The sequence below is a fragment of the Prunus dulcis genome, chromosome 4 (genome assembly GCF_902201215.1).
Source record: "Prunus dulcis chromosome 4, ALMONDv2, whole genome shotgun sequence".
NCBI lineage: Eukaryota > Viridiplantae > Streptophyta > Magnoliopsida > Rosales > Rosaceae > Prunus > Prunus dulcis.
The window spans coordinates 1492197-1516128 of NC_047653.1; the positions used below are offsets into that span (position 1 = coordinate 1492197).

A 23932-nucleotide genomic window follows, 5' to 3' on the forward strand; every position below is an offset into this window, starting at 1 on the left:
ACATGCGACTACCAAACGGGTGCATGAATATTTACTCTTACACAGTTGAGCTACAAGACCTTACCCATGCAAAAGGCAATTTAGCAAAGGATCAAAAGGAGGAGAAACAAGAAAGAAGAACCATTTATGTAATGCTTAATAACATTATTTAAAAAAAAAAAAAATGGAAAAAATGGAGGGAATATCTTATAAATACATCACATAGGTCGGTTAATGATCGGACGGCTCAGAGTGAAGGTGAGAGAGGCACATCTAATAGAAAGTCTGACGAACAGTACGGACGGAAAAGAACGCAAGTGGTGAAGTCCCAATAAGCAAAATAGTTTTGAGAGAGAAGCAGAGGCGATCTTTAAGGTTCGGGAGCTTTCCCTCTGCTTCTTCTCCACAATCTCTCTCTCTATATCTCTGTCTTCTTCTGTCCAAATCTCCAATCAAAAGTACCATCGTCTTCAACAACAAATCAAAGCGGAGCTCAGGAAGATCTGTCAAGTGTTTGAGAGAGAGAGAGAAAGAGAGAGAGGAGGGGGAGAATGTCGAAGAAGAAAGTGAGTGGGAATACTATGACCCTTAAGGACTTTCATGGCGGTTCTATTCCCTCTGATCTCCCTCTCCCTTCTGCTCCTGGTGTGTAAGTCCCGTTTACCCCTTTTCATGTTCTTTCTTCCATCCTATCGTTCTTATTTTTCTGAATATTTTTTTTGCTCTAGAAAACGATGAAAAGAAAAACCCTATTGATTTTGATTCATCTGTAATTCTCTGCTTTTAGATCTAGCGTTTTTATTTGATTTGTTTACGCTTATCCCAAAGAAATGGATCCAAAAACCCTAGTTAATTTTCAAGCCAATTTTGGAATTTTCTTTTTCGCAGAGTTGTTAGGCCTACGGATCGTTCGACTTACGACCGACCCACCTCTTGGGGAAACCCTATGGGGCGGCCCGATCACCGGTCTCGGCCCCATACGTCTCCGGCCACGAGGCATTTCGATGATAAGACTCCGTTTCTCACTCACTCCGTGCACATTGGCCGGAACTTTGATGAGGATGAGCGCAAGCCCCTTGATGGTGTCTCCACACCACGCCGGACCATCAGCGATGATAGCATTCGGGTTCTGCCTACCCATGCCGAGCCCAAACCGGTGTTTGTGTCTTCAGGGGGCTTATCTGGCGCGCAGGGGTGGGCTCCAGCACCACAATCCCCCAGGGGGGCGGCGAGTTCTTACTCGGAAAGGGTTAGCGAGGCAGCCCATGCAGGGGTTAATTCTCAGACTTTAAGTGCCAATGGTGGGCGCGGCGTTAGCGGGGCTCATCCAAATGCTTGGGCAATGAGGAAGGAGATGGCGGGTGTTACTGAGCCGGTGCAATCTGCTTGGTCTGGACAAAGTGCTGTTCAAAAGCTTGCTAATGCCAGTGCCCTGGATAAGGTGTCTTCGGGTAGATGGCAGTCAAAGCCTTCAATCCCATACCAGACAAATATTGATGTTGTTATATCTCCCGAATCAGAGAGTGGCTTACATTCCAAGGGTTATGGTAATGATACTTACAAGAGGACGGATGTGATGGTTGAGAGAGAACGTCATGATGTGACATTGGCGAGGCATGTTGAAAGGGGTCTACAAGTTGATGATGGCATTCAGGGTGTCATGAAGGAGCTACCTGATTATAGGAGTTCTGGGGCCCTGATTAATTCAGAGGTACAGGCGGGGAACGCAACTGCTTATAGCAACAGGGTTCAACCTGCTCAGACTGATGGAAAATTTGGTCAGGCTGAATTGCAGGCTTCAGCTTCTCCAGAACCTATAGAGCGACCTAAGTTGAAGTTGCTTCCAAGAACAAAGCCAGTGGATGGTTTGGAAGCTCCAGTTGTCGATCATACACAGGTATTGACAAGGTTATCAAAGTGTGTGTTATAGGGAGTTTTGTCTCTCAAATCTAAGGGTACCTTGCACTGAATGCACTAAATTCTCATTGTTTGGTTGAATATAGGAGTACCAAAGGGTGATTGAGTCTCATGTCGAAATTGTCAATGAAGTGTATGGAAATATGAATTCTCCAAAACCTGGTTCAGCAGGCTCTGATAGTGGGAAGCAGGCGGTGGAGCGTCCAAAATTGAATCTTAAGCCCCGGTCTCAGCCTCTTGAACAATTGGAAGGAAATGCCAAAAGAGACAGGTCTGAATATGTTTTTGATTTCCATCCATGCTTTTGATTGTGGTTTCCTTTTTTAATCTCTGCTGTTTTTTGAACAAAAATAAATAAATAAATTAAGAGGATGAATTCAATGGCGTAAAGGTGAGTGAAACATGAGATATCTTTTCCCAATCTGAACATTTATCGGCTCAGGGAAATAGAGGGGATATTGATCTTTTTTTTGGGGGAGGTGGGGAAGGCGGGCAGGGGAACGTTTAATATGGTGTATCACACTGTATGGCTTTGATTCCTTTAAATCTTTTTTGAGTCTCGTGATGGACTTGCAATATATAAGCTGTGAAATAGTGCATTATTAAGTTTCTTTGTTAAATAATTCATGTTCTCCTCTCCCTCCCTCCCCCTTTACCAAATTTGTTTAATGTAATCTTTAATAGCCATTGGTGTGATTTGAGGCTGAATGATTGTTGTTTACAGATCTCTGGTCCGTTGAATCAATCCCATGGGTTATGCATTTGTGTGCAATTTCCAGAGATAAGATTAATAATAGTTTTACGGTGTTGTGTGTGTATATTGTTATAAACGGAAAATCATGAATTGTTACCTCCAGTTTTGTACCACATGATTATCAAATGAAGTTAATCCTTTTCTGATATATATTTTATTTCCTGACTTCCACATGAAACTATGCGCTGCTATGATTGTTCTCAGACTCTAGCAATTTTTTCTTGTTTTGCTTACATGAATATTTGAACCTAAGATCTATCCCTCACCCCACCTCATCTCGTACCACTCAAGCTATATGCGTTACATTGAATTTGTAGCATGGGAGAGCACAATTCTCCCGTTCTGAAATCTTGGTAGCCTTTGGAAAAGAGTCCGTTCTTCATTGTTGTAAATATTGGACCTCTACATTGGTACTCGCAATTAACATCTGATCATATCTATGCCTTATGCAGGATTTCATTGTTTGGTGGTGCTCGCCCACGAGAACTGGTGAGTTTTTAATCTAAGTTTGACATTTCAGTTACTTTTAGTCATTGAGACTTAATTTATCTTGTTTATATTGTCGTTTCCCAGTCTCTTAAAAATTGTGGATTTTCTTTCATATCCCTATTGTTACCTTATTCTTTTTTACTACTGGTGGTGCTTCATGTCCGCTTCCTGAAGCCTTTTCTGTTTGTATACTCAGGTTCTAAAGGAGCGAGGGGTTGACGATGTTGTGATTACCAACATTGACATGGTTCAGCATTCTGACAAGTATTGGCTTATTTTCCATCTCAAAGCTTTCCTTTTTTATAAAGTTTTTTTTTTTTAAGGTTATGTTTTATGGAAATTTGGGTTTTTTGCTTACAATAAATCATTGTTGTTGTTTGAAGGGTTGAACATCAAGTTCCCAAGCCTGATAGGGTTCCTGTGCATGCAAATCCTACTCGCCACAATGAGAAACCTGAGAATCATCCTTTTGATCAGAGGACTGGAAAGAAATTTGATAGGAGGGATAATCGGGTAGATGTTGAGAGAGTTGATGTGCAGAAGAGGAACTGGCGTAATGATGGTAAGAGGAACAATAGAGAGCCTGAGAGACAGCAGCAACAGTCAGAGAGGCCACCATCACCAGAGACCTGGCGGAAGCCTGAACAGCCAAAACTATATTCTCCCGGTGCTGTTGGTGTGCACCACGGGAAAGCGGCTTCAGCTCTTGAGCTTGCCCAAGCATTTTCCAGATCAGTCTCAGATCCAAAATTAGCTGATCGATTTTCTGGTCAAAGGGGCATTCCTGGGCGTGCGCAAATGCCTTTTTCACGGCTGATGGGCCCGACCCCAAGGCCTCAGATAAATGGTTACTAAATGTCTGAGTGTTTCTTGCCGCGGTTTGGGCACCACTTGGTGCTATAGAGATTCATAGTTTTGCTGGTGATCTTGTTCATTTCAAGTAGCTGGATCCAAGAAGGCTGACAAAGCGCATTCACTTGTGAGTGCCTGCCTCCACCAGATTTTTCCAGTTTCTTCAGGATAATTACTGCCATACAAAATTGATTGCAATCTTCTAGCCCGAGTGGTGTCTACCCCCTACGACCCTCATCTTATTGTGTTCTATTCCTTTTATTTTTCATGGGTCCCTTGGAACCATTGAAAACTGTATTTTCCTCACCTTTAAGTGGAAGAAGTGTTATGTTGCCAGTGTAGCAAGAATTTAATATAGATTCTTGATTTGAGGAGTGTTCTTTTATTATATTCTTCCCTCCCTTTTCCCTTAAAGGTGCGGACAAGTGGTTTTTTATATTTTATATTTATAGCTATTTCTATTTGATAGATTTCAGAAAATAACTTTGTAGAACATTTCTTTTTCTTGATTGTAATTCTGATTGTGGTTTCAAACTTTCAACGCAGCGTAAGGATCAGAAAATTTGTATTTTCTTAATGTTTGTTTACAAAAATGATATATTTAAATGTTTCCAACGTTTTTCCATAATCCATTGAAACAAATACACACACACAAGAGGTAGGTATACAGAACAAAATATTAAGAAAATCTTTTGCAAAGTGGCTATGAAAAAGGACAATATGGCATGGTATAAAAAATTTGTGGGTTTAGCCTTGCATGATGTGCTTTAATTTCCAGGGAAGAGGTAATTCCAGTGTGAGTTAAAATTGTAATTATATCTAAAGATCATCATCTGTTGCAGACCTGTTTCAGGATCAAACAATCATTCAGAACATCTTATTTGACCTAGGTTGCATCCCAATCCAACTTTCTGAATTCTTTTGGTGGGATCCAGCATCCACTAAAAGGAGACTCCCATAGTCAAGCACTGAGAAAACTGGTGGCAGCTTAACTCCTTGCCTGCTAGAGAAAAATAAAACATGGAGACGGGGAGAGAATGAGGAAATTTGCTGCATGAGTAACGGAGAATAAAATATTCATTCAGATTTTGGTTTTATAATAAACTTTTACTGTTTCACTTACTTATGGTGTGCTACCCTAACAACAGGTTCATAAAATATTCATTTTCTTGGAAGGTTTTTGGTCTGCCTCTTATTCCTTCCATTGTCTCTTCACCAGTAACAGACATTTGCCTCTCTCTCTCTCTCTCTCTCTCTCTCTCTCTCTCTCTATGCTTATTCATGTCATGTACTGAGAAACACCAGTTTCAAAGCCAGCACTTTCAACTTTTTCTTATTCTCTCCTTGGTATCATTGTTCAACTCTTTTTTCTCCTTTTTGGGTCAATCTTAAAAAGTTCCATCTTTTCCAGACTCAAACTTTAGAGGTTGCCTGTATGTTATGCTTTGACTCGAGATTTTCATTTTTCTTGTGTTTCTGACAATGCAAGTTTGCTGTGATCTTCAAGTCGATGTCAATGGCGAAGAGGTTTTCATGGTGGACAAGGTAATTAATAAATGGTGCTCTGATTATTTACTCTGGTAATAATTCATATCTGTTAAGGGTTTTGACTGTTTTCCCACTGAAGAAACTTGAGCTTTAATATGTTCCTTTTTTCCTTTTCTCTGCAACAAGATGTTCTTAAATTTTCTCCACCTATTTATTGTTTTGTCTGCTTCAGTATTCATATGGGTCATGCATTCAGGCTTGTGCTACCTTCTTTCTATTGATCTTTATCCACTCCATCTACCAAGGCGGTCATGCAGGCCTCATGATTTTGTATATATTTCCCAAAACTGATATGTCTAATAATCCTTTCCTTCATTGAATTGTAGAGTAAATAGGACCACCGCACAATTTAATGTCAACAGTGACCTCTTGCAAAATGTTCCTCTATATTCCCTCACTTCGTTACTTACTTACTGGGATATCTGACAAGGTTTCTCAATCAAATTAATTAATGCTTTTTGTTGGTTCTGTAGCAATTCACAAAGTTTTCTTATCTTGTTCATTAATGACAACATGTTACCATGCATGCCTTTCTTGTTTTCCGCCTAAATATTTGTCTATGAACTCATGTATATTTGCAGAAAACGTTGGCGTCTTTCTCCGGTAGATTTAGCAAATTATTTGGTAAACTGAAGGGTACATCGAGGAGCCTAAAAGTGATATTCCATGACTTTCCTGGAGGTGCAGAGGGTTTTGAGCTCATGACAAGGTTTTGTTACAATAATGGCACAACTGAGATAACCCCTTCCAACATAGTCTTACTATACTGCATCGCGCATTTCATGGAGATGGATGGTGATGGCTCTGGAAGACTCAACATACTATCCCAAACAGAGAAATCTCTTGAAGGGATCAGCTTTTGGACATGGCCTAACCTTGTAGTATCTCTAAAGCAATGCCAAGATTTACTTCCTGCCTCAAATTGTTCATCAATATTGGAGAAAGTCCTGGACTGCCTCATAGCCAAGCTTTTTTGCCCATTTGTTAGAAGCACATATGCGTCTTCATCAGAACATTTGAGTTTCCAGTTTTCAAGTGCAAGGAGCACTCATAGTATGAAAACCAATTGCTTTCAAACAACATGGTGGGTCGAAGACCTTATGTTCTTGAGTATCAATTTAATTGAGAAGGTGATAAGAAGGATGATGTTCCAGGAGCTTTATCATTCTACAATTTTCAAGTTTCTATTCCATTATCATCAATCAAAGTCTATGGGTGCCACCACACCAGGTGAGAAGCGCAAAATTACAGAGGTTGTTATTAGTCTGCTTTATTTGCTTGATAGAAGCTCCCTTTCTTGCAAACGCTTATTCAAGATATACCAACTGGCTTTGAGCCTGAAAATAAGCAAACTATACAAAAACAAGTTAGAGAATATGATAGGCTCACAGCTAGATCAAGCAACGATTGATTATGTACTTGTTCCATCTCCACGCGGGAAGAAGTACGTATATGATGTGAGTTTGGTTTTAAGATTTGTGAAATCATTTCTCCTTGAAAAGGGATGCCATTTATCTCAGAGCCGCTTAAAAAAGGTCTCCAAGTTGATGGATTCATACCTTGCAGAAGTGGCACCAGATACCTATTTGAATCCTTCAAAGTTTGCAGCATTGGCGATGTCACTGCCAGATTCTGCACGAGAATCTCATGACAGACTTTACCAAGCAATTGGTGTATATTTTAAGGTATGCTACTTTGGTTTTAACATGGCAAAGAATAACGTATAATCTGTGTTTTTTAAAATTTTATTTCAGTAATGCTAGTACTGACTAAGTGCTCTACAGCGTCACGCTGATTTATTCGAAGAAGAGAAGATGAGCATCTGTTGTGCACTGAACTATGATAAACTATCAGCACATTCTTTGAAACATCTCACTCAAAATATAAAGTTTCCTCCAAGAAGAGCAGTTGAAGCTTTTACTACAGAGCAATCCAAACTGAGAAGTTTACTCCACAAAGCCTACAATCTCAAGACTTTAGACTCTCTGCTTATTCACACAGAGAATGAAATTAAGCATGAGAAACAGGACACTGAGCATATCATCCCGATCTATACTAAGAAGCTTGATCTCCCAACAGAGGCAGAGAAGCTAAGAGCAGATTTGCAAACCATGCATTGGAAGACATTGGAATTGGGAAACACTTGTGGGACAATGGAGATGGCAGCTATAACGAAATCAAGATTGTCCTTTAGGGGTAGTATTCAATACTTGCCTAAACTCTTTCCATAATTCAAAGTTGGAAACTTGCCATGTATAGATTTACTATCTGGCAGAAAGTTTTTTTTTTTTAATTCAAAGAAAATTAATGTAAATTCTTCTTCTTCTCTCAGTGATGAACTCTACTTTATATTTTCTGACATACTAAACAAGGCTGTCAAAATTTGATCCATAACATAAGTTCAAAGTTTAAACAATGAACCCATCAAACATCCCAAGATTCAAACTGTAATGGAAGTTTGAACATATCCAGACAAATGGGCATCTGTGTCATGGCCAACATAGAGAAGTAGTTCGGATGTTTCTAAAGAATATTTGAAGTGGTTTTCGAGTCTCCTCGCAGATTCACAGAGAACAGCCGACTGAGACAGCGAGCAATGCGGCAAAGGGCACGCACATTGCGGGGCTCATTAATAAACCAACATCAATACACCATTTGAAATGTTATTGTGCAGACAGGACAGCTAGTTGAGGTTTGAAGAAACCAAAGCATTTTGTATCAACTCTACCTATTTGTTCCTGGAAAAGCCACAACTAGTTTACTGGGTAACTTTGGTTCAATGATTAATAATGTTCTACCCAGTCAACTGCGTGTGTGGATGGTAAAAATGAAAATGAAATGATGGGGGTGTGTGAGGCCATAAATGCTGGCATTGCAGCCAAGAAAGAGATTGATGTCGTTTTACTGCATGAACTCCAAGGAGACCAACATTTTTGAAATGACCACTAACTTAACATAGCGAGAAACAAAAACATTTTTGATTATCGTGTTACTATTCTAGTCTTCCCACTAGTTGGAAGCAGTGAGCATTAATTGTCCTTTGAAATCTTTATTTTAATTTTTAAACTCTCTCTTCAAAAAAACATTTGAAATCACTCAGTTTTACTTCCATTGGAATACCACAACTCATGCTTGGCATAATGACATGAGCCACTCACAACATGTTGGGCTTTGGTTCCTCAGAATTACAGGACAGCCCAAATGAAGGATCAAACAAAATCTACCATGGGCATCAAACTGTCAAACGACTGTGTTTTGATGCGTCTTCTAACCCAAACCCAAAATGATTTATTCGTCGTCGTCATCAATCACATAGATAAAAGTCACAACTTTCTTTCCCATTCCGGCTTTCCTTTCTTTCTTCTGGATACATCAAACCCATCGAATTATGAATTTTTTGAAGTACGAAAGCATAAGATCCGAAGGGGAAAAATAAAGCTGCAAATAAGAGAAATTCGTTTTATTCTTTATTTATTTAAATAAAGCTTTTGGCGTAGATTTGATTTGATTTGATTGATTGGGTGGAGCAAAGCAAAAAGATGTTGGAGAAGATCGGGTTGCCGGCAAAGCCATCACTGAGAGGGAATACTTGGGTGGTCGACGCCTCACACTGTCAGGGATGTACTTCTCAGTTCACCTTCATCAATCGCAAGGTTCTTTTTTTTTTTCTCCTTCCCTCCATCTCCGATCCAATGACCCATCTATGAGTTCTTGACAAGTTCTTTTGTTTATTCATTACCTATGCCTCAAAATTTCTACTTTTTAAATTTTATATGTGAACTCAACCGTAATTCCAATACTACGATTCGTGGGTTTCCATTTTGAACGTTGTGGAAAGCATATAGATTGTTTATTCTGTACAGGCCCATGATTATTTAGTTTAAGAATTTATTGGGGATTAATAGTTTGTGTTGTGCAAAGAAATGGGTTCTAATTATATAAAGGACTTGTTATCCAACTTAAGCTTATTTGAAGGTTATTCTAGGATTGAATGTGATATTTTCTCTAGTCTCTGGGTCTTTTTATGATTCTTGATTATATGCAATGTGGAATTTCAGCATCATTGCCGAAGGTGTGGGGGATTGTTTTGCAACAGCTGCACCCAGCAAAGAATGTTTTTACGTGGGCAAGGTGATTCACCTGTACGTATTTGCGAGCCTTGTAAAAAGCTAGAAGAAGCAGCACGCATTGAGAGACATGGGCACAAGACTAGAGCTGGGAGAGGTACCATCTCGATTTCTTCTAAGGTTGTTAGTTCATTTGTTGTTGTATTGAACATTTGTCTGTTCTGTAAGAAGTTGTGCTAGTTTTGTGCCACATGTTTTTTTGCTGAATTATGGTATAGATAGATTTTTTTGCACTTGCATCATTTTAATGGCAGACAGAAAAAGATTGAATTACTCTACCCTTTGATGGTACCTTCTGTATCAAACCTCTAACTTTCGGTGCAGGCAGTTTGAAGTTGACATCAAAGCCTGAGGATGAAGTTCTGAACCAAATTCTCGGTAATGATAGGAAGGAATCAGGACAAGAGTCTAACAGTAATGTGGTTGCTAATATGCAGAGGGCCAGTAGCAGTGCATCATGTTCAAATAGTCAAGAAGATTCCAGCCACAATGGGGTGGGAGAAATACATAGAAGTCTTTCTGTTGATGAGCCCAATGATTTACAGAGTGGTGATGGATCTGCTTCTCCTGAGGAGTTGCGTCAGCAAGCTTTGGATGAGAAGAAGAAGTATAAAATTCTGAAAGGAGAAGGGAAGTCTGCAGAAGCATTAAGAGCGTTTAAGAGAGGGAAGGAGCTTGAGAGGCAGGCTGACGCATTGGAAATACATTTGAGGAAAGAGCGTAAAAAGGTTTTACTCTCTGGCAATGTGGCTGAGAGCCAAACTAAAGATGGGCCTTCAGAATCTGGAAGAAGAAATAAGGTCACTCCTCCAGTGGGTAAATCAAAAGATGACCTTTCCAATGAGCTTAAAGAACTAGGATGGTCCGATATGGATCTTCGTGATGAAGAGAAAAAGCAAGCAAGTCTGAGTTTGGAGGGCGAACTTTCTTCTCTTCTTGGAGAAATCTCACAAAAGACCAATCAAAATAAGGGTAATAGTGCCATTGACAAGACCCAGGTTGTTGCACATAAAAAGAAGGCTCTCATGCTGAAGCGTGAGGGGAAACTTGCAGAAGCCAAGGAGGAACTAAAGAGAGCAAAAGTTTTAGAGAAGGAACTCGAAGAACAGGAATTCTTGGCCGAGGCTGAAGATTCTGATGATGAGCTATCTGCATTAATTCGCAGTATGGATGATGACAAACAACAAGAATTTTCAATTCAATATGAGCAGGAGAATAACCTTAATTTTGATAATCTTATTAGTGCTGCTCATGATCATATTTTGGATAGTAATTTTGAAGTGACAGACGAGGATATGGAAGACCCGGAAATAACTGCTGCTTTACAATCTTTAGGATGGTCTCAAGATTCTAAGAATCCTGAAACCCCTGCTACCCATATAGCTGCTGTTGACAGGGAAGTACTATTAAGTGAAATTCAATCCTTAAAACGAGAGGCTCTAAATCAGAAGCGGGCAGGTAATGTTACAGAGGCAATGGCACAGCTAAAGAAGGCAAAACTACTTGAAAGGGACCTCGAAAGCCTTGACTCTCCAGAGGGCAATGTTGCAAATGATCGCACAACAATTCATAACCAAACTGCTGATAAATCATCAAAGTCATTTATGGTGGGTGATGGAAATGTCAATACAATAGACGTGAACTCCAAACCTGCAAGGAAGAGTAAATTAATGATTCAGAAAGAGCTTCTGGGCTTGAAAAAGAAAGCCCTGGCTTTGAGAAGGGAAGGACGATTAGATGAGGCTGAAGAAGAACTGAAGAAAGGCAGTATTCTTGAGCGTCAGCTTGAAGATATTGAAAATGGTTCTATGCTAAAGGCAATGCCTGGGACTAATGGCAGTAAGGTCCCAGATTTGTCACATGAGCATCCCAATCTGCCAGTTGCAGACGAGGAAGGAGACAATGTAACAGATCAAGATATGCATGATCCAACATATCTTTCTATCTTAAAGAATTTGGGTTGGGATGAAGATGATAATGAAGTTGCAAACTCATTATCCCGGCCTTCTAAGCAAATTGATAATCTTTCCACCAAGGTTGGTGAATCCTCTGTAACTCAAGCCCCGGCTAATGTACTGGCTGGAGGATCAAGGAGAAGTAAAGCTGCAATTCAGAGGGAACTCTTAGGCGTCAAAAGGAAAGCTCTTTCTCTGAGGCGCCAGGGAGAGACTGAGGAGGCAGAAGAACTGCTGAAAAAGGCAAAAGCATTAGAGGACCAGATGGTGGAGATGGAAGCACCCAAGAAAGAAGTTCAATCAGACTTTGGTAGGCACAAGGAAAATATCACTGAACCTACTCTTAATAGTGCTGAAGAGGAAGGTGATGGAGGTAATGTAACAGAGATTAATATGCAGAACCCAGCATTTCTCTCAGAGGGAACCTCTTCTTCCAAAGTTGCTGTTTCTGCACCAAGAAGTAAGGGTGAAATCCAAAGGGAACTTTTGGATTTAAAAAGAAAGGCTCTTGCCTTTAGACGTAAGGGAGAAACCGAAGAAGCTGAGGAAGTACTGAGGATGGCTAAGGTGCTAGAGATTCAAATTGAAGAATTGGATGCCCCAAAGGATGTGCGTCTGCATGATGATCCAAAGGAAGAGAATCTCGAGAGTTTTGGATTACTAATTAACACTGAAAAGGAGGGGAATTTGAAGAATGATATGGAAGTGAGAAGGTCTACCCAGACAGCAGTGGGTCCAATTGACGAAGTAGTTAAGTTGTCAGTGGGTTCGGGAAGTGTAAGAAGTCATGCAGCTAATCCTCCTATAAGGAATCCTAATGTTTCCGTTCTCCCAACCTCACAGTTTGCTAAAGAAAACCAACCATTGCCAGTGGAATTGGGTGCTTCAGGTAAAACACGTTCTCCAGACAACCAGAGAATTGCCGGAGGCTTTAGTCAGATGTCCCCACCTGTCCAATCTGGGAACTTCGTTGATTTGTTGACAGGGGATGACTGGAGAAGTTCACAAAGACCCGTGGAAAAACAAGATGATAGCCTAAAATTTGACTCTGTTGGTTCCTTTGCTGCCAGCCCTCCCATCCAGTTGGGAGCCCTGGCATTTTCAAATGAAGATCCGGCTAGCCAAGATAATGCTAAAATTCATAAAGCGGAAGATACAGTTCTGATCAATAAGAAGAGAGATGCTGATGAAGCAAATTCAGTTCAGGAACCTGCTTCCCAGAGCAACCAAAGTGCCATTCGGCAAGAAATCCTGGCTTTTAAGAGGAAGGCATTAGCTTTAAAGAGAGAAGGAAAACTGACAGAAGCTCGAGAGGAACTTCGGCAGGCAAAATTGTTGGAGAAGCATCTTGAGGATGATAGTCCTCAGTCCAAAACTACTTCAAGTGATGTTGTTTTGGTTTCAAGTGATAGTCCTCAGTCCAAAACTACTACCATTGCTGGCCAAAAGGATCATGGTTCACCATCCTTGGACCCAAAACCATTGTCCAGTCGTGATCGCTTCAAGTTGCAACAGGAGTCTCTTGGTCACAAACGTCAGGCTATGAAGCTGCGGAGGGAGGGTCGGATGGAAGAAGCGGAAGCTGAGTTTGAATTGGCCAAGGCACTGGAAAATCAGTTGGAGTTGCCTGCTCAGGATTCCACAACTGTTGACAAAGTAGAGCCACTTGATGATGTCTCTGTTGAGGGTCTTCTTGATCCTCAACTACTGTCTGCCTTGAAAGCAATTGGAATTGATGATACTAGCATTTTATCTCAAGGCCCTGGAAGACCAGAGCCTTCCAAAGTTAATGCTGGTAAGAGCAATAACCCAACCCAAGATAGAAGTCAGCTGGAAGAACAGATCAAGGCAGAGAAGGTAAAGGCGGTAAATTTGAAACGTGCAGGAAAACAAGCTGAGGCCTTGGATGCTCTTCGGAAGGCCAAGTTGCTCGAAAAGAAGCTGAATTCCTCGCCTTCGAAGTGAAAAGTAAAGACGTCACCTTGGTAAGTTGGGAAGGTCCATTATTCGTTACAAGCTATGAAGCTCGATAGCTCAGTAAATGTTGTTGGTATGCAAAATTAGCCAGGAAACAGGATGATTGAGGATTTATGCAAGAATGGTTTTACTCATTGAATGGTAATAACGAAAATGTATCATCATAATGTAAAGGGGCATTTTCTGCCTGCACACTTGGAGATGTGTTTTTTGCTTGTTGCTTAAATTTTTTCTCTTTTTCCTTGTGTATTATCTGTGGAAGTTGTAATAGCACGAGATGCATGTATCAGCAGCAGCTTCAACTGATTCAGTGGCATCGTTACATTTGTTAGCATCAACCTCCTTTCTCCTTTCAGTTTATTGACTCCATATGGGACCAGAAGGTTATGCAAGGGAGAGTAACAGTTGCTGCTATAGATAGAAGAAAATCTCGATTTTAGTTGTGGAAATTGCCAATTTACCATCATGGGTAAATAAATAGGATGAGTTAAACCTGAATCTGTAACTCTTGATATATACCATGTATGTGGCGAAAAATATACACGTATTTGTAACAAAAAAAAATGCAATATAAAGTAGGGAGCTTGTAGCTACAGGGTTAAGAGCACTCAATGTTTCATTTATGCGATCAAGTTGTGGGAAAAAATTTCAGAGTCAAGATTGCGTAATTGTATTCTATTATGCAAGCAGGTTCTTAATCAATGTCTAATCAGCACTTACATAATTCTCTCCGAACAATACCAGAAATGTGGAATTTGAGAATTTGGTTGTTGAGAAATCTGAGATTCCTCCGTTCAATGATAGAAAGAAAGACGACGCAACACTCGTTTTGGTTGAGAAAGTCCTACGATGCCCTCCCGCTTCATACAAAACGATATCATCGTGTGTCTCCTACACTGAATTTGGGACATATCAATCCTTTGATGCGTCGTCCTTCTCATCAGCATAGTGCCAAATTTTGGGTTGGTAGGACAAATTACATTATGGTATTTTGTTACTTTCTTCGCACCTTCTTTTTTTTTTTTTTTAATGAACTTTGTGGCAACGACAAATTTGCAGGTTGGTACGACAAATTACATTATGGTATTTTGTTACTTTCTCCGCACTTTCTTTTCCTTTTTTTTTTAGGGAGATTCACTATTATACCCAATATGGGGACCCAAATTATAAAAATACCCTATATAAAATGGACTTTAGAAACACACCCAAAACCCATTTACAACATAAAAAAAAAGCTTTTAACTTCTTATAAATTACAAAACTGCCATCAATTTCTTAAAACAAGCCCAACCCCAAAATCTCATAAAAATACCCAAAGCACTCAATAGGGCATCAAAGTAATTTAATAATCAATATTAAATTCTATAAGGCTAGCTATCATTTTTTGGGTTTTTTTTGGATTTGTTTATAGGAATTCAATTGTGTAGAGTTTATTTAGAATATTAGTGCTAGAAATGGGTATATCACTAAATATCTCTTTTTTTTAATGAACTTCGTGGCAACGACAAATTTGCAGGTTGGTAAGACAAATTACATTATGGTATTTTGTTACTTTCTTCGCACCTTCTTTTCCTTTTTTTTAATGAACTTCGTGGCAACGACAGATTTGCACTCATGAACGTCCTGAAAATTGACTACTTTTTTTGGCAATGAAGAATGACCGCTACCCACTAATTCAAGTTGAAATTAATGATCCTTAATTTCTTGTTCAAATATATCACAAAACAAAAAAAGGAGACCACACATAAATAAAATGAGGAAAGAATAAAAACACTTCTAAAAGTGGAAGTACTAGAAAATAGGAATTCGTGTCCCAAAACAAGCTTTAGACTTGTCAAATTTATTTTAGCTTAGGGTGAAATAGAGGCTTAAATTAGAATATAAAAAAATCTCATATGAAATGTAATTTAAAAACACACTCAAAATTCATTAATAATTAAAATTAAATTCAATAAAGTCAGCTATATTTTTTAGATTTGTTTATAGAAATTAAATAGTATATAATTTATTTATATCACTAGTGGTAAGAATAGGTATATAACTGAATATGTCTAAATAAAATAAAATAAAATAAAAGCACCGACACTGAAATGATGATAAGCACATGGATATATGGTTGGTTGACGAGTCCTGGAAAACTACTTGTCCTGCATCAATTATTGTTAGCGTTTTGGATACATTGTAACTTCTTTTTCTCCCACCAAATAAATGCGCGCGCAAAACGTTGTGTAGAATGACGGAGATGTCACCATTCAAGTCTGCAACACGTTCTCATTGTTGTTGTGGCCTATAAATTGGGGGGATGACTTCATTAATTTATTACAAGTATTCTAGTTCTCGTCCAAAATCAAACTGTTTCTTTGTTTTCTCCTCTGACCTATACTCGGCATATTAACGACATGGCCTTTCTTCAAGCTCACTCTGCTTCCCCCAACTGTCCAATTGTAAGCTCCAAAATAAGTTCACTGCCTACATTGATCCATGCAAACTGTTTTTTTGTTGGTTTCTTATTATGTCTATTTTTCCCCCTTTTATTAGGTTGATTTTCACGTCCACCATGCTCAAAAATTGAAGGAATTGAAGGATTCACTGGCAAATGTTGGAGAAGATGAACTGCTGATTGCGGTTGATGCCATGCAGCACCTAGGCCTTGATCATCACTTCCGAGAGGAGATTGAAGCATTTCTGCAAAAGCAATATCATGCAAGAGCTTATGATAATTGCAATCATCAACTTCTTGAGGTTTCACTTCGTTTTCGACTCTTGAGACAACAAGGTTATCATGTAACCACAGGTTGTTCTCTTCTCTATCTTTCTGTCCTTCCTAACTGAACTGGACTTAAAAAGAACAACGAACGGAAATTAATTATGTATAATTTCACTGAAGTGACCCACCCAATGAAGTAAACAAACAATAACAACTCTTTTCTTTTCAATCGGTTTACAGATGTGTTTAACAAATTCAAGAACATCGAAGACTTGAAATCAGGACTAGACAAAGACATTGAGGGATTGGTGGGATTGTATGAAGCATCTCACTTGAGTGTCCAAGGAGAAGATGCACTTGATGAAGCCGGAAAGCTCAGCCACCAAATTCTTACTGCTTGGCTGCCAAACAATCTTGATGATCATCGAGCACCACTCGTAGCACATTCATTAAAGCATCCTTATCACAAGAGCTTGACAAGATTCATGGCTAAAAACTTTTTGGACTATTTCCAAGGCACAGAGAAATGGGCCAGTGTTTTACAGGAGCTAGCAAAACTAGAGTTGAACGTGGTTGAATCTATAATCCGAAATGAAATCCTACAAATATCTAAGTGAGTTCAGATCAAAAAACTTCACTTTGGATTGGATATATATATATATATATATTTCTCTTCTTAATATTAAATTTTCATCTTAATAATCAGGTGGTGGAAAGAACTAGGCTTGACAAAGGAGTTGAATTTTGCGAGAGACCAGCCAATCAAATGGTATACGTGGCCCATGGCATGCCTCACAGATCCAAGCTTATCAGAGGAAAGGCTTGAACTTACAAAATCGATCTCTCTTGTCTACATAATAGATGATATTTTTGATGTGCATGGAACACTCGACGAGCTCGTCCTCTTCACAGCAGCAGTTGAGAGGTACGTCTGTGTGTAGGATAATAAATATACATCAACTACACCCTCATCCTGAAATGATGAACTTAATCAATGGTCTGTGAACGCAGATGGGATCTTGATGAGACTGATGAACTACCAGATTACATGAAGATAAGTTTTAAGGCTCTTTATGACATTACCAATGAAACCAGCGACAGGGCGTACAAAAGGCATGGGTGGAACCCTATAGAATCCCTAAAAAAATCGGTATGCATTAATAATTTATTACCAAACTGTATTTCGAGTTCGGAGTACCGCCTTAACTGATCGCGTTAATTATGTTACAGTGGGCAATATTGTGCAAGGCGTTCCTGTTAGAAGCACAATGGTTTAGGTGTGGGCATTTGCCGAACGCTGAAGACTACTTGAAGAATGGGGTTATCAGTACAGGGGTGCCTGCAGTTCTAACCCACGCCTTCTTCATATTGGGTCGAGGCATAACTCAGCAAGCCATAGATATTGTTGACAACATCAACACACCTGGCATCATATCTTCAACGGCGACCATTCTACGGCTCTGGGATGACTTTGGAAGTGCCAAGGTATTTCAATCCATAAAAAAACAATAAATAAATAGTTGACGTAGAAGTCAAATAATTTAAAATACCTTACTGTTCACGGCCCCATGAAGTGTCCTTCTCCTTCCCTAACACATGTTAATTGATTTGTGTGTGCAGGATGAGAACCAAAATGGGTATGATGGTTCGTACATACAGTGTTACGTGAATGAACACGAAGGTTGCTCAGATGAAGATGCAAGGGCTTACGTTTTCCAAAAGATTTCAGATGAATGGAAGAGACTCAACCAAGAATGCTTCTCTTCAAATCCATTTTCAGAGTCTTTTACAAAACTTGCTCTCAATGTTGCTAGAATGGTGCCGATGATGTATGATTACAATACCCAACATCGCCTTCCAAGCCTTGAGGAGAACATGAAGTCGTTGCTTTTTGATAGTTTTCTTGCACAAGGGTTTCAGTCCCCAGGCCAGACGAAATAAATTGAGGTCTCAATTCTCAAAGGCCTCATTAAATTTCACCACCAGATTGCCAACTCTGCTCAAATTATATATATCCTGTTTTTGTTTTTTTAATGAAATAGGGGGAAAACCCCCAAAAAGAAACATTCGCTGTCCTGTTTAGTTTCGGAAGATAAGGTAGGGATGTTTTATTTTATTTTATGTATTACCCTGTTATTGAAAAGAATAACAAAGGAAGGATTTGAACAACAACTACTATACTTCATGGATCCGGATTCTATGTTTAGATTTTCTCTGCCATGAATCGGGATCTGCTTGATTTTTCTTATAAACATGGGTCATCTCATTTAAATTTCATCCAAGAGCCAAGAAAATAACACATCACACGTCAATAATTAAAAACCAATTGCCTCACGTAAAAAAAAATGCAAAGAGTAACAAATACCTTCTTTCTTTGTTTATTTTTTCTGTTCTAGCATCTCCCTCCCACAAATTATTAATCATTTCTTCCATAAATTCTCATTCATACTTTCAAATTGACACCAACAATCGAATACCTTATTTTCTTGTTCTGCTGAATATTTTTCTTATTGTAACAAATTGGAAGATATGAAGAAGATATATATCGTATATCCAATCCAACCATGGATTTTGGGTGGTTAAGCACCTAGACATGATCAAATCTCCAATCTTGGCCACAAAAGAAATACAATAAAAAATTATCTAGCTAATTATATGGGAAACTAATGAAGATTACTTATGAACTTTATGAGGTTTTGATTATTTCATATGTGTTTTCTTGTAAAACCATCGTATTTTGTTCTTAGAATGGAGGAAGAAAATCTTGTGGATATGGTGAGAAAGATATTGAAGCAAAATTGAATTGAGTAACGAAGACTCTTATATTCTTTAATCAGGTTGCAGTGTGAAAATAGTTATAAGCTGCTGGTTCTTCTATGGTTTTGTTTGCTTTGGGAAGATGGAAGAAGGAGGCGATGGAAAGAGACCAACAAACTGTTTTAACGTTTCATAATGTTTTGGGTGTGAAGCAAAGTTTTAAAAATAAAAATATATGTTTTGTTGTGTCAATTTTTTGTCATTTGGAATGAAATTTAAATAAGATGACATATTTAAATAAGAAAATTACAACACCAAGAAGAAACGAGTTGACAAAAGTCAAGCTCAAGACGCACTGAACAGGCTGATGGTGAGTGGTGACTCGTCTTCATGTGCTTAGAGTGTGGGCCCAAACATCAAGTCACGAGTTGTTGGTTTCAAATAAATGTTTATGGGTCGCGGGCCCAAAGTCGACAGTCAAGGCCCCACATATTTGTGCGAGATATGTGGTCATAACAAATTTGAAGATACATATTTTTCTTTACCAACAAAAGGAAACGTCAAACACTTGATGCCATTTGGATTTGAGATGACTCCAAACCAACATGTACAAAACATGTATTCTTCTGAGAGTGACCAAAAGTAGAAATGTGCATAACGTGGTTAATCCTACATGAATCATCACCAACCAAATATGCTCTTTGGGTTTAAGATTATTTTGGCCTATTGATTTTGGGACTGAAAATAATTAAGAAAATTGGTGTGGAATAAAAAACGTAAAATTCAAATAAGAATCTCAATAAACTGAACCGGCCTAAATAACTCGATAAGATTGTTGAGGCTCTAAACGAAACGAAACTAAAACAAAGGGGAGGAGCCATGTTTGTTTGCTTTTGTTTTTTGATATGAAAGGCAGAGCCATGCTTAGGCTAGAAGGAAGGGGCCCCGGCCATGCCATGACCCCAATGTATTTCATATATTTTGTAGAGAACGTAAAGAACAATTGCCATATAATGTGGTTTAGGTCATGGTCCCCTCCTAAATGCAATAAGAACAGCACAACTGCTACAAAAGAGGGGCCCAAAATACAAATAGTAGCAATTCTTGTGGTACCGACAAAATATTCAAGTTATTGAGTTTGGATGGATTATGGAACACCAGCAAGGAGAATCATCCACACACACACAGAGCCCGCGAGGGTCTTTATTTCTTCAACAGAATAATGTATTTCAGACCCCAAAAACTAATAATGTATGCGGGCGCAAAGTAACAACAGGAGAAGTACCTGTCGTAATGTCAGTATCAAGTACTAAAATATCCATGATATTATCGGTTTTTTGGATCTAAAATATTTTAAAATATATTTATACACATATCGTATAAGTATCGATAATATCAAAAAATATCGATGTCGATAATTTCTCTCACATTTCAGTAACATTTGACCAAAATATTGCTATAATATTACTGTAAAATCAATAAGATCAAGATAATGAAGACAATGAAAATTTTGAAGAGTTATTTACATTAACACCCCTTAAGGTATCTAGTGTTTTCACAAAACCCCCTCAGGTCTCAAAAATTACATGAACACCCCATGAGTTTTCAATTTGTTTTCACAAAACTCCTTTTCGTAGATAATTGACTAAATAAACATCCTACAAAGTTTCAAGAATTTTTTTTTATCGATATCGATAATTTCCCGATAGTTCCATTGAAATTTATGTGTTTTTGAACTATCGATATTTCCAAAACCGTAGATATTTTAGACCTTGGTCAGTATTTTGCCAAATTTGTATTGTGTGCTATGGTATCAACAAGAGGAGATTTCAGAATGACGTTACCATTAGGTGAGCTTCAATTTTTTGTTATTTAAATTAGTTGTTGACGTCACAATGATGTTATTATTAGGTGAACTTGCCCAGGTAGTAATTCAGACAAGTGTTGCCTTTGGACTTGCCCACTCCTTGCCCTGGTTGGCATTCATTGCTGGACTTCGTTTTTGGGGCCTTCAATACATGACATTTTCTTCTCCACAATATATGTATACAGATAGAGACGGAGATGGAGATGGAGATTGGAGCAATGGCTTCCATTATAAGTACAAATTTGATTCTTTCTTGGATTCCGTGTATAAATATACCGGTTGTTGTGAGCCTTTCAAATCCATCGAATTAAATACAACACACACAAAAAATGTGGGAGCTCTTTTTACAAAATCGAACACTATTCATTAATATGGTGCATTTGAAAGTGCCAGCAGCACACCCTCTCTCAATTATTATAAGTAAATTTAGGTTTTAGTTTGACACGTTTCTTCTGTTTTTAGTTTGACAGATGATGTGAAGTGAAGTATTTTTCACAATTCGCTCGGTGCAAATCTTCCTCTTTATAATGAGAACCCCAGAGTCACTTACACTCTCAAATTAAGCAACAGAAACAAACTGAGAAAAAAACAAGATCCAGCTGCAATTGCTCTAGTAAAAATGGCCTTCTTTTCTAAGGCCATCTTTGCTGTCTATAATGCTCCAAAAAAGATCCCACATATTCAGCTTACTCCTAAGCCCTCTTCTCAACAATGGAGCACTGCCCAAGATCATGGCTTGCTTTCAACTCCCTTGCACCTATTAAACTCCAAAACTAACTATGCTAATACAATTACTAGGGTACGTAACACTTGCTCTTTGCCTTTTATGTTGCATTTTCCTTCATGCCTAAAATAATTCTTTGCTTTTCTTGCAAGCAGGAGGATGATGACATTTGTTTCCTACATGCACGAAAGCTGGACGTGTTCAGGCATGTACTGAGCAAACTAGGAGAAGAAGCAGTTGAGGGTTTGAACATGATCGATGCTGTTCAACGGCTGGGTATTGACCACCACTTTCAAGAAGAGATTGACCAAATTCTTCAAAAACAGCATTTGATCATCACCTCCGGTAGTGCTGATGGAGTTGATCATCACAGTGATCTTCATGAGGTGGCAGTTCGCTTTCGACTGCTCAGACAACAGGGTTACTTCGTGCCTGATGGTAGGTATCATACGTATATTGGTACTCAGTACTAGCCAATCATTCGACTGCTCACCATATGTATATTTTTTGTTAAATAGATGTGTTCAACAAATTCAAAGAAAGCGAAGGAAGCTTCAAGCAAATGTTGAGTGAAGACATTAAGGGATTGATGAGTTTATACGAAGCTTCACAGCTAAGTATAGAAGGAGAAGATACACTTGAAGAAGCTGGACAATTTAGTTGGCATCTCCTAAATACATCCTTGTCACATCTTGATCATCACCAAGCTAGAGTTGTTGGACACACATTGTCCAATCCCCATCACAAAAGTTTGGCCACTTTCATGGCCAAGAACTTTTTTGCTACTAATTCCCGAGGCACGAATAATCGATGGTTAAACATCTTACAGGAAGTGGCCAAAACAGATTTTAATATAGTCCAGTCCCTACACCAGAAGGAAATTGTTCAAATTTCCAAGTAAGTTAATTGACAATATGATTGATGAGGACGTACGTAGATTATATATAATTGGACCCCTCTAGCTAATTAATCAGTGTGTCTATTTGAATTATGTTATCTCAATTAGGTGGTGGAAAGAGCTGGGATTGGCTAAGGAATTGAAGTTTGCCAGAGACCAACCAGTTAAATGGTACATATGGTCCATGGCATGCCTAACAGATCCAAACTTGACAGAGGAGAGGGTTGAGCTCACAAAACCCATATCATTCATCTATTTGATTGATGACATTTTTGATGTTTACGGGACGCTTGACGAGCTCACTCTCTTCACAGAGGCTGTCAATAGGTATATGCAATAAACATGCCTCAACAATTAAATTTAATTGATTTAACAAGTTTTGCCCATTGACTGATCAATAAATTGTTGGATGCTTCTGCAGATGGGAAATTGGTGATATAGAGCACCTACCAGACTACATGAAAATATGCTTCAAGGCTCTTCACGATATGACGAATGAAATCAGCAGCAAGGTCTATCAGAAGCGCGGCTGGAACCCGTTACGCTCTCTAAGAAAGACGGTATATATACCAAATGTGTGATGATTGGCTGATTATCAATTACCAGTATAATTAACTAAAGATTAGTTAATTATTCAATTCTATATTTCATGCAGTGGGGGAGTCTCTGCAATGCATTTTTAGTAGAAGCAAAATGGTTTAAGTCTGGGCACTTGCCCAAAGCAGACGACTACTTAAAGAACGGGATTGTTTCTTCTGGGGTGAATGTGGTGATGGTCCACATTTTCTTTCTCTTGGGTCATGGCATAACCAAACAAAGCGTGGAGCTGTTGAATGAAACTCCAGCTATCATATCTTCTGCAGCAGCAATTCTTCGGCTCTGGGACGACTTGGGAAGTGCAGAGGTAAGCTTATATTCATATCAAGCACGCTGTAAACATGTCTTGTTTATATCTCTAGCTGTAAATGTGCTTATGTAACTATATTGATTGTAGGATGAGAATCAAGATGGGCACGACGGCTCATACATACGGTGCTACATAAACGAACACCAAGGCTGTTCGATTGAGGACGCACAAGAAATTACTATTAATTTGATTTCAGAAGAATGGAAGCGCCTGAACAAAGAATTGGTGTCTCCTAATCCGTTTCCAGTCGCATTCACCAACGCTTCCCTTAATCTTGCAAGAATGGTGCCATTGATGTATAGCTACGATCAAAACCAATGCCTTCCCTCGCTGAAGGAGTATATGAGATCGATGCTGTATGAAACTGAATCTGTGTAATATATATTCTTCCTCGTTTCTGGTCAGCTGTGTAATTTATATAAATAAAATAAAATGTTTATGCATCGCACGCACAATATATGTCTAGTAAATTGC

At 38.8% G+C, this 23932-nt stretch overlaps 4 protein-coding genes across 5 annotated transcripts; all 4 read left to right on the top strand.

Annotated features, from left to right (window-relative positions):
• The first annotated feature begins 223 nt into the window (after positions 1 to 223).
• Positions 224 to 4532, top strand: LOC117624519. Of its 2 annotated transcripts, none has more exons than XM_034355814.1 (6): positions 224 to 628; positions 868 to 1876; positions 1983 to 2167; positions 3103 to 3139; positions 3336 to 3403; positions 3523 to 4532. In XM_034355814.1, exons 1-6 carry the CDS (start codon positions 531 to 533, stop codon positions 3992 to 3994), a joined length of 1869 nt encoding a protein of 622 aa, XP_034211705.1. In that variant the 5' UTR covers positions 224 to 530; the 3' UTR covers positions 3995 to 4532. The 2 variants fall into 2 exon arrangements, with proteins under 2 accessions (XP_034211705.1, XP_034211706.1); XM_034355815.1 differs by having other exon boundaries at positions 224 to 624.
• Positions 4533 to 5442: 910 nt separating this feature from the next.
• Positions 5443 to 14191, top strand: LOC117624340. The gene is given in 6 exon segments (XM_034355518.1): positions 5443 to 5536; positions 6121 to 7224; positions 7324 to 7679; positions 9085 to 9192; positions 9636 to 9763; positions 9991 to 14191. Coding segments are annotated over 6 exon segments (5355 nt in total). The 5' UTR covers positions 5443 to 5473; the 3' UTR covers positions 13587 to 14191.
• A 1747-nt stretch (positions 14192 to 15938) lies between these two features.
• On the top strand, positions 15939 to 18474 carry LOC117625092 ((3S,6E)-nerolidol synthase 1-like). Its single transcript, XM_034356677.1, has 7 exons — positions 15939 to 16042; positions 16137 to 16392; positions 16546 to 16918; positions 17012 to 17230; positions 17317 to 17455; positions 17536 to 17790; positions 17926 to 18474. Exons 1-7 carry the CDS (start codon positions 15998 to 16000, stop codon positions 18244 to 18246), a joined length of 1608 nt encoding a protein of 535 aa, XP_034212568.1. The 5' UTR covers positions 15939 to 15997; the 3' UTR covers positions 18247 to 18474.
• Positions 18475 to 21497: 3023 nt separating this feature from the next.
• Positions 21498 to 23862, top strand: LOC117626312 ((3S,6E)-nerolidol synthase 1-like). Its single transcript, XM_034357979.1, has 7 exons — positions 21498 to 21728; positions 21809 to 22091; positions 22172 to 22550; positions 22660 to 22878; positions 22973 to 23111; positions 23207 to 23455; positions 23546 to 23862. The coding sequence occupies exons 1-7, from the start codon at positions 21549 to 21551 to the stop codon at positions 23834 to 23836; spliced, it is 1740 nt and encodes a 579-aa protein (XP_034213870.1). The 5' UTR covers positions 21498 to 21548; the 3' UTR covers positions 23837 to 23862.
• The last annotated feature ends 70 nt before the right edge of the window (positions 23863 to 23932 follow it).

Bases quoted from the DNA above. Each gene is read 5' to 3' on its own strand.
- LOC117624519 (XM_034355814.1), top strand. From the start codon at position 531: ATGTCGAAGAAGAAAGTGAGTGGGAATACTATGACCCTTAAGGACTTT. The intron at 629-867 runs GTAAGTCCCGTT...TCTTTTTCGCAG, and splicing joins CTCCCTTCTGCTCCTGGTGT to AGTTGTTAGGCCTACGGATC. The intron at 1,877-1,982 runs GTATTGACAAGG...GGTTGAATATAG, and splicing joins CAGTTGTCGATCATACACAG to GAGTACCAAAGGGTGATTGA.
- LOC117625092 (XM_034356677.1), top strand. From the start codon at position 15,998: ATGGCCTTTCTTCAAGCTCACTCTGCTTCCCCCAACTGTCCAATT. The intron at 16,393-16,545 runs GTTGTTCTCTTC...ATCGGTTTACAG, and splicing joins AGGTTATCATGTAACCACAG to ATGTGTTTAACAAATTCAAG. The intron at 16,919-17,011 runs GTGAGTTCAGAT...CTTAATAATCAG, and splicing joins GAAATCCTACAAATATCTAA to GTGGTGGAAAGAACTAGGCT.
- LOC117626312 (XM_034357979.1), top strand. From the start codon at position 21,549: ATGGCCTTCTTTTCTAAGGCCATCTTTGCTGTCTATAATGCTCCAAAA. The intron at 22,551-22,659 runs GTAAGTTAATTG...TATCTCAATTAG, and splicing joins GAAATTGTTCAAATTTCCAA to GTGGTGGAAAGAGCTGGGAT. The intron at 23,112-23,206 runs GTATATATACCA...TATTTCATGCAG, and splicing joins TACGCTCTCTAAGAAAGACG to TGGGGGAGTCTCTGCAATGC.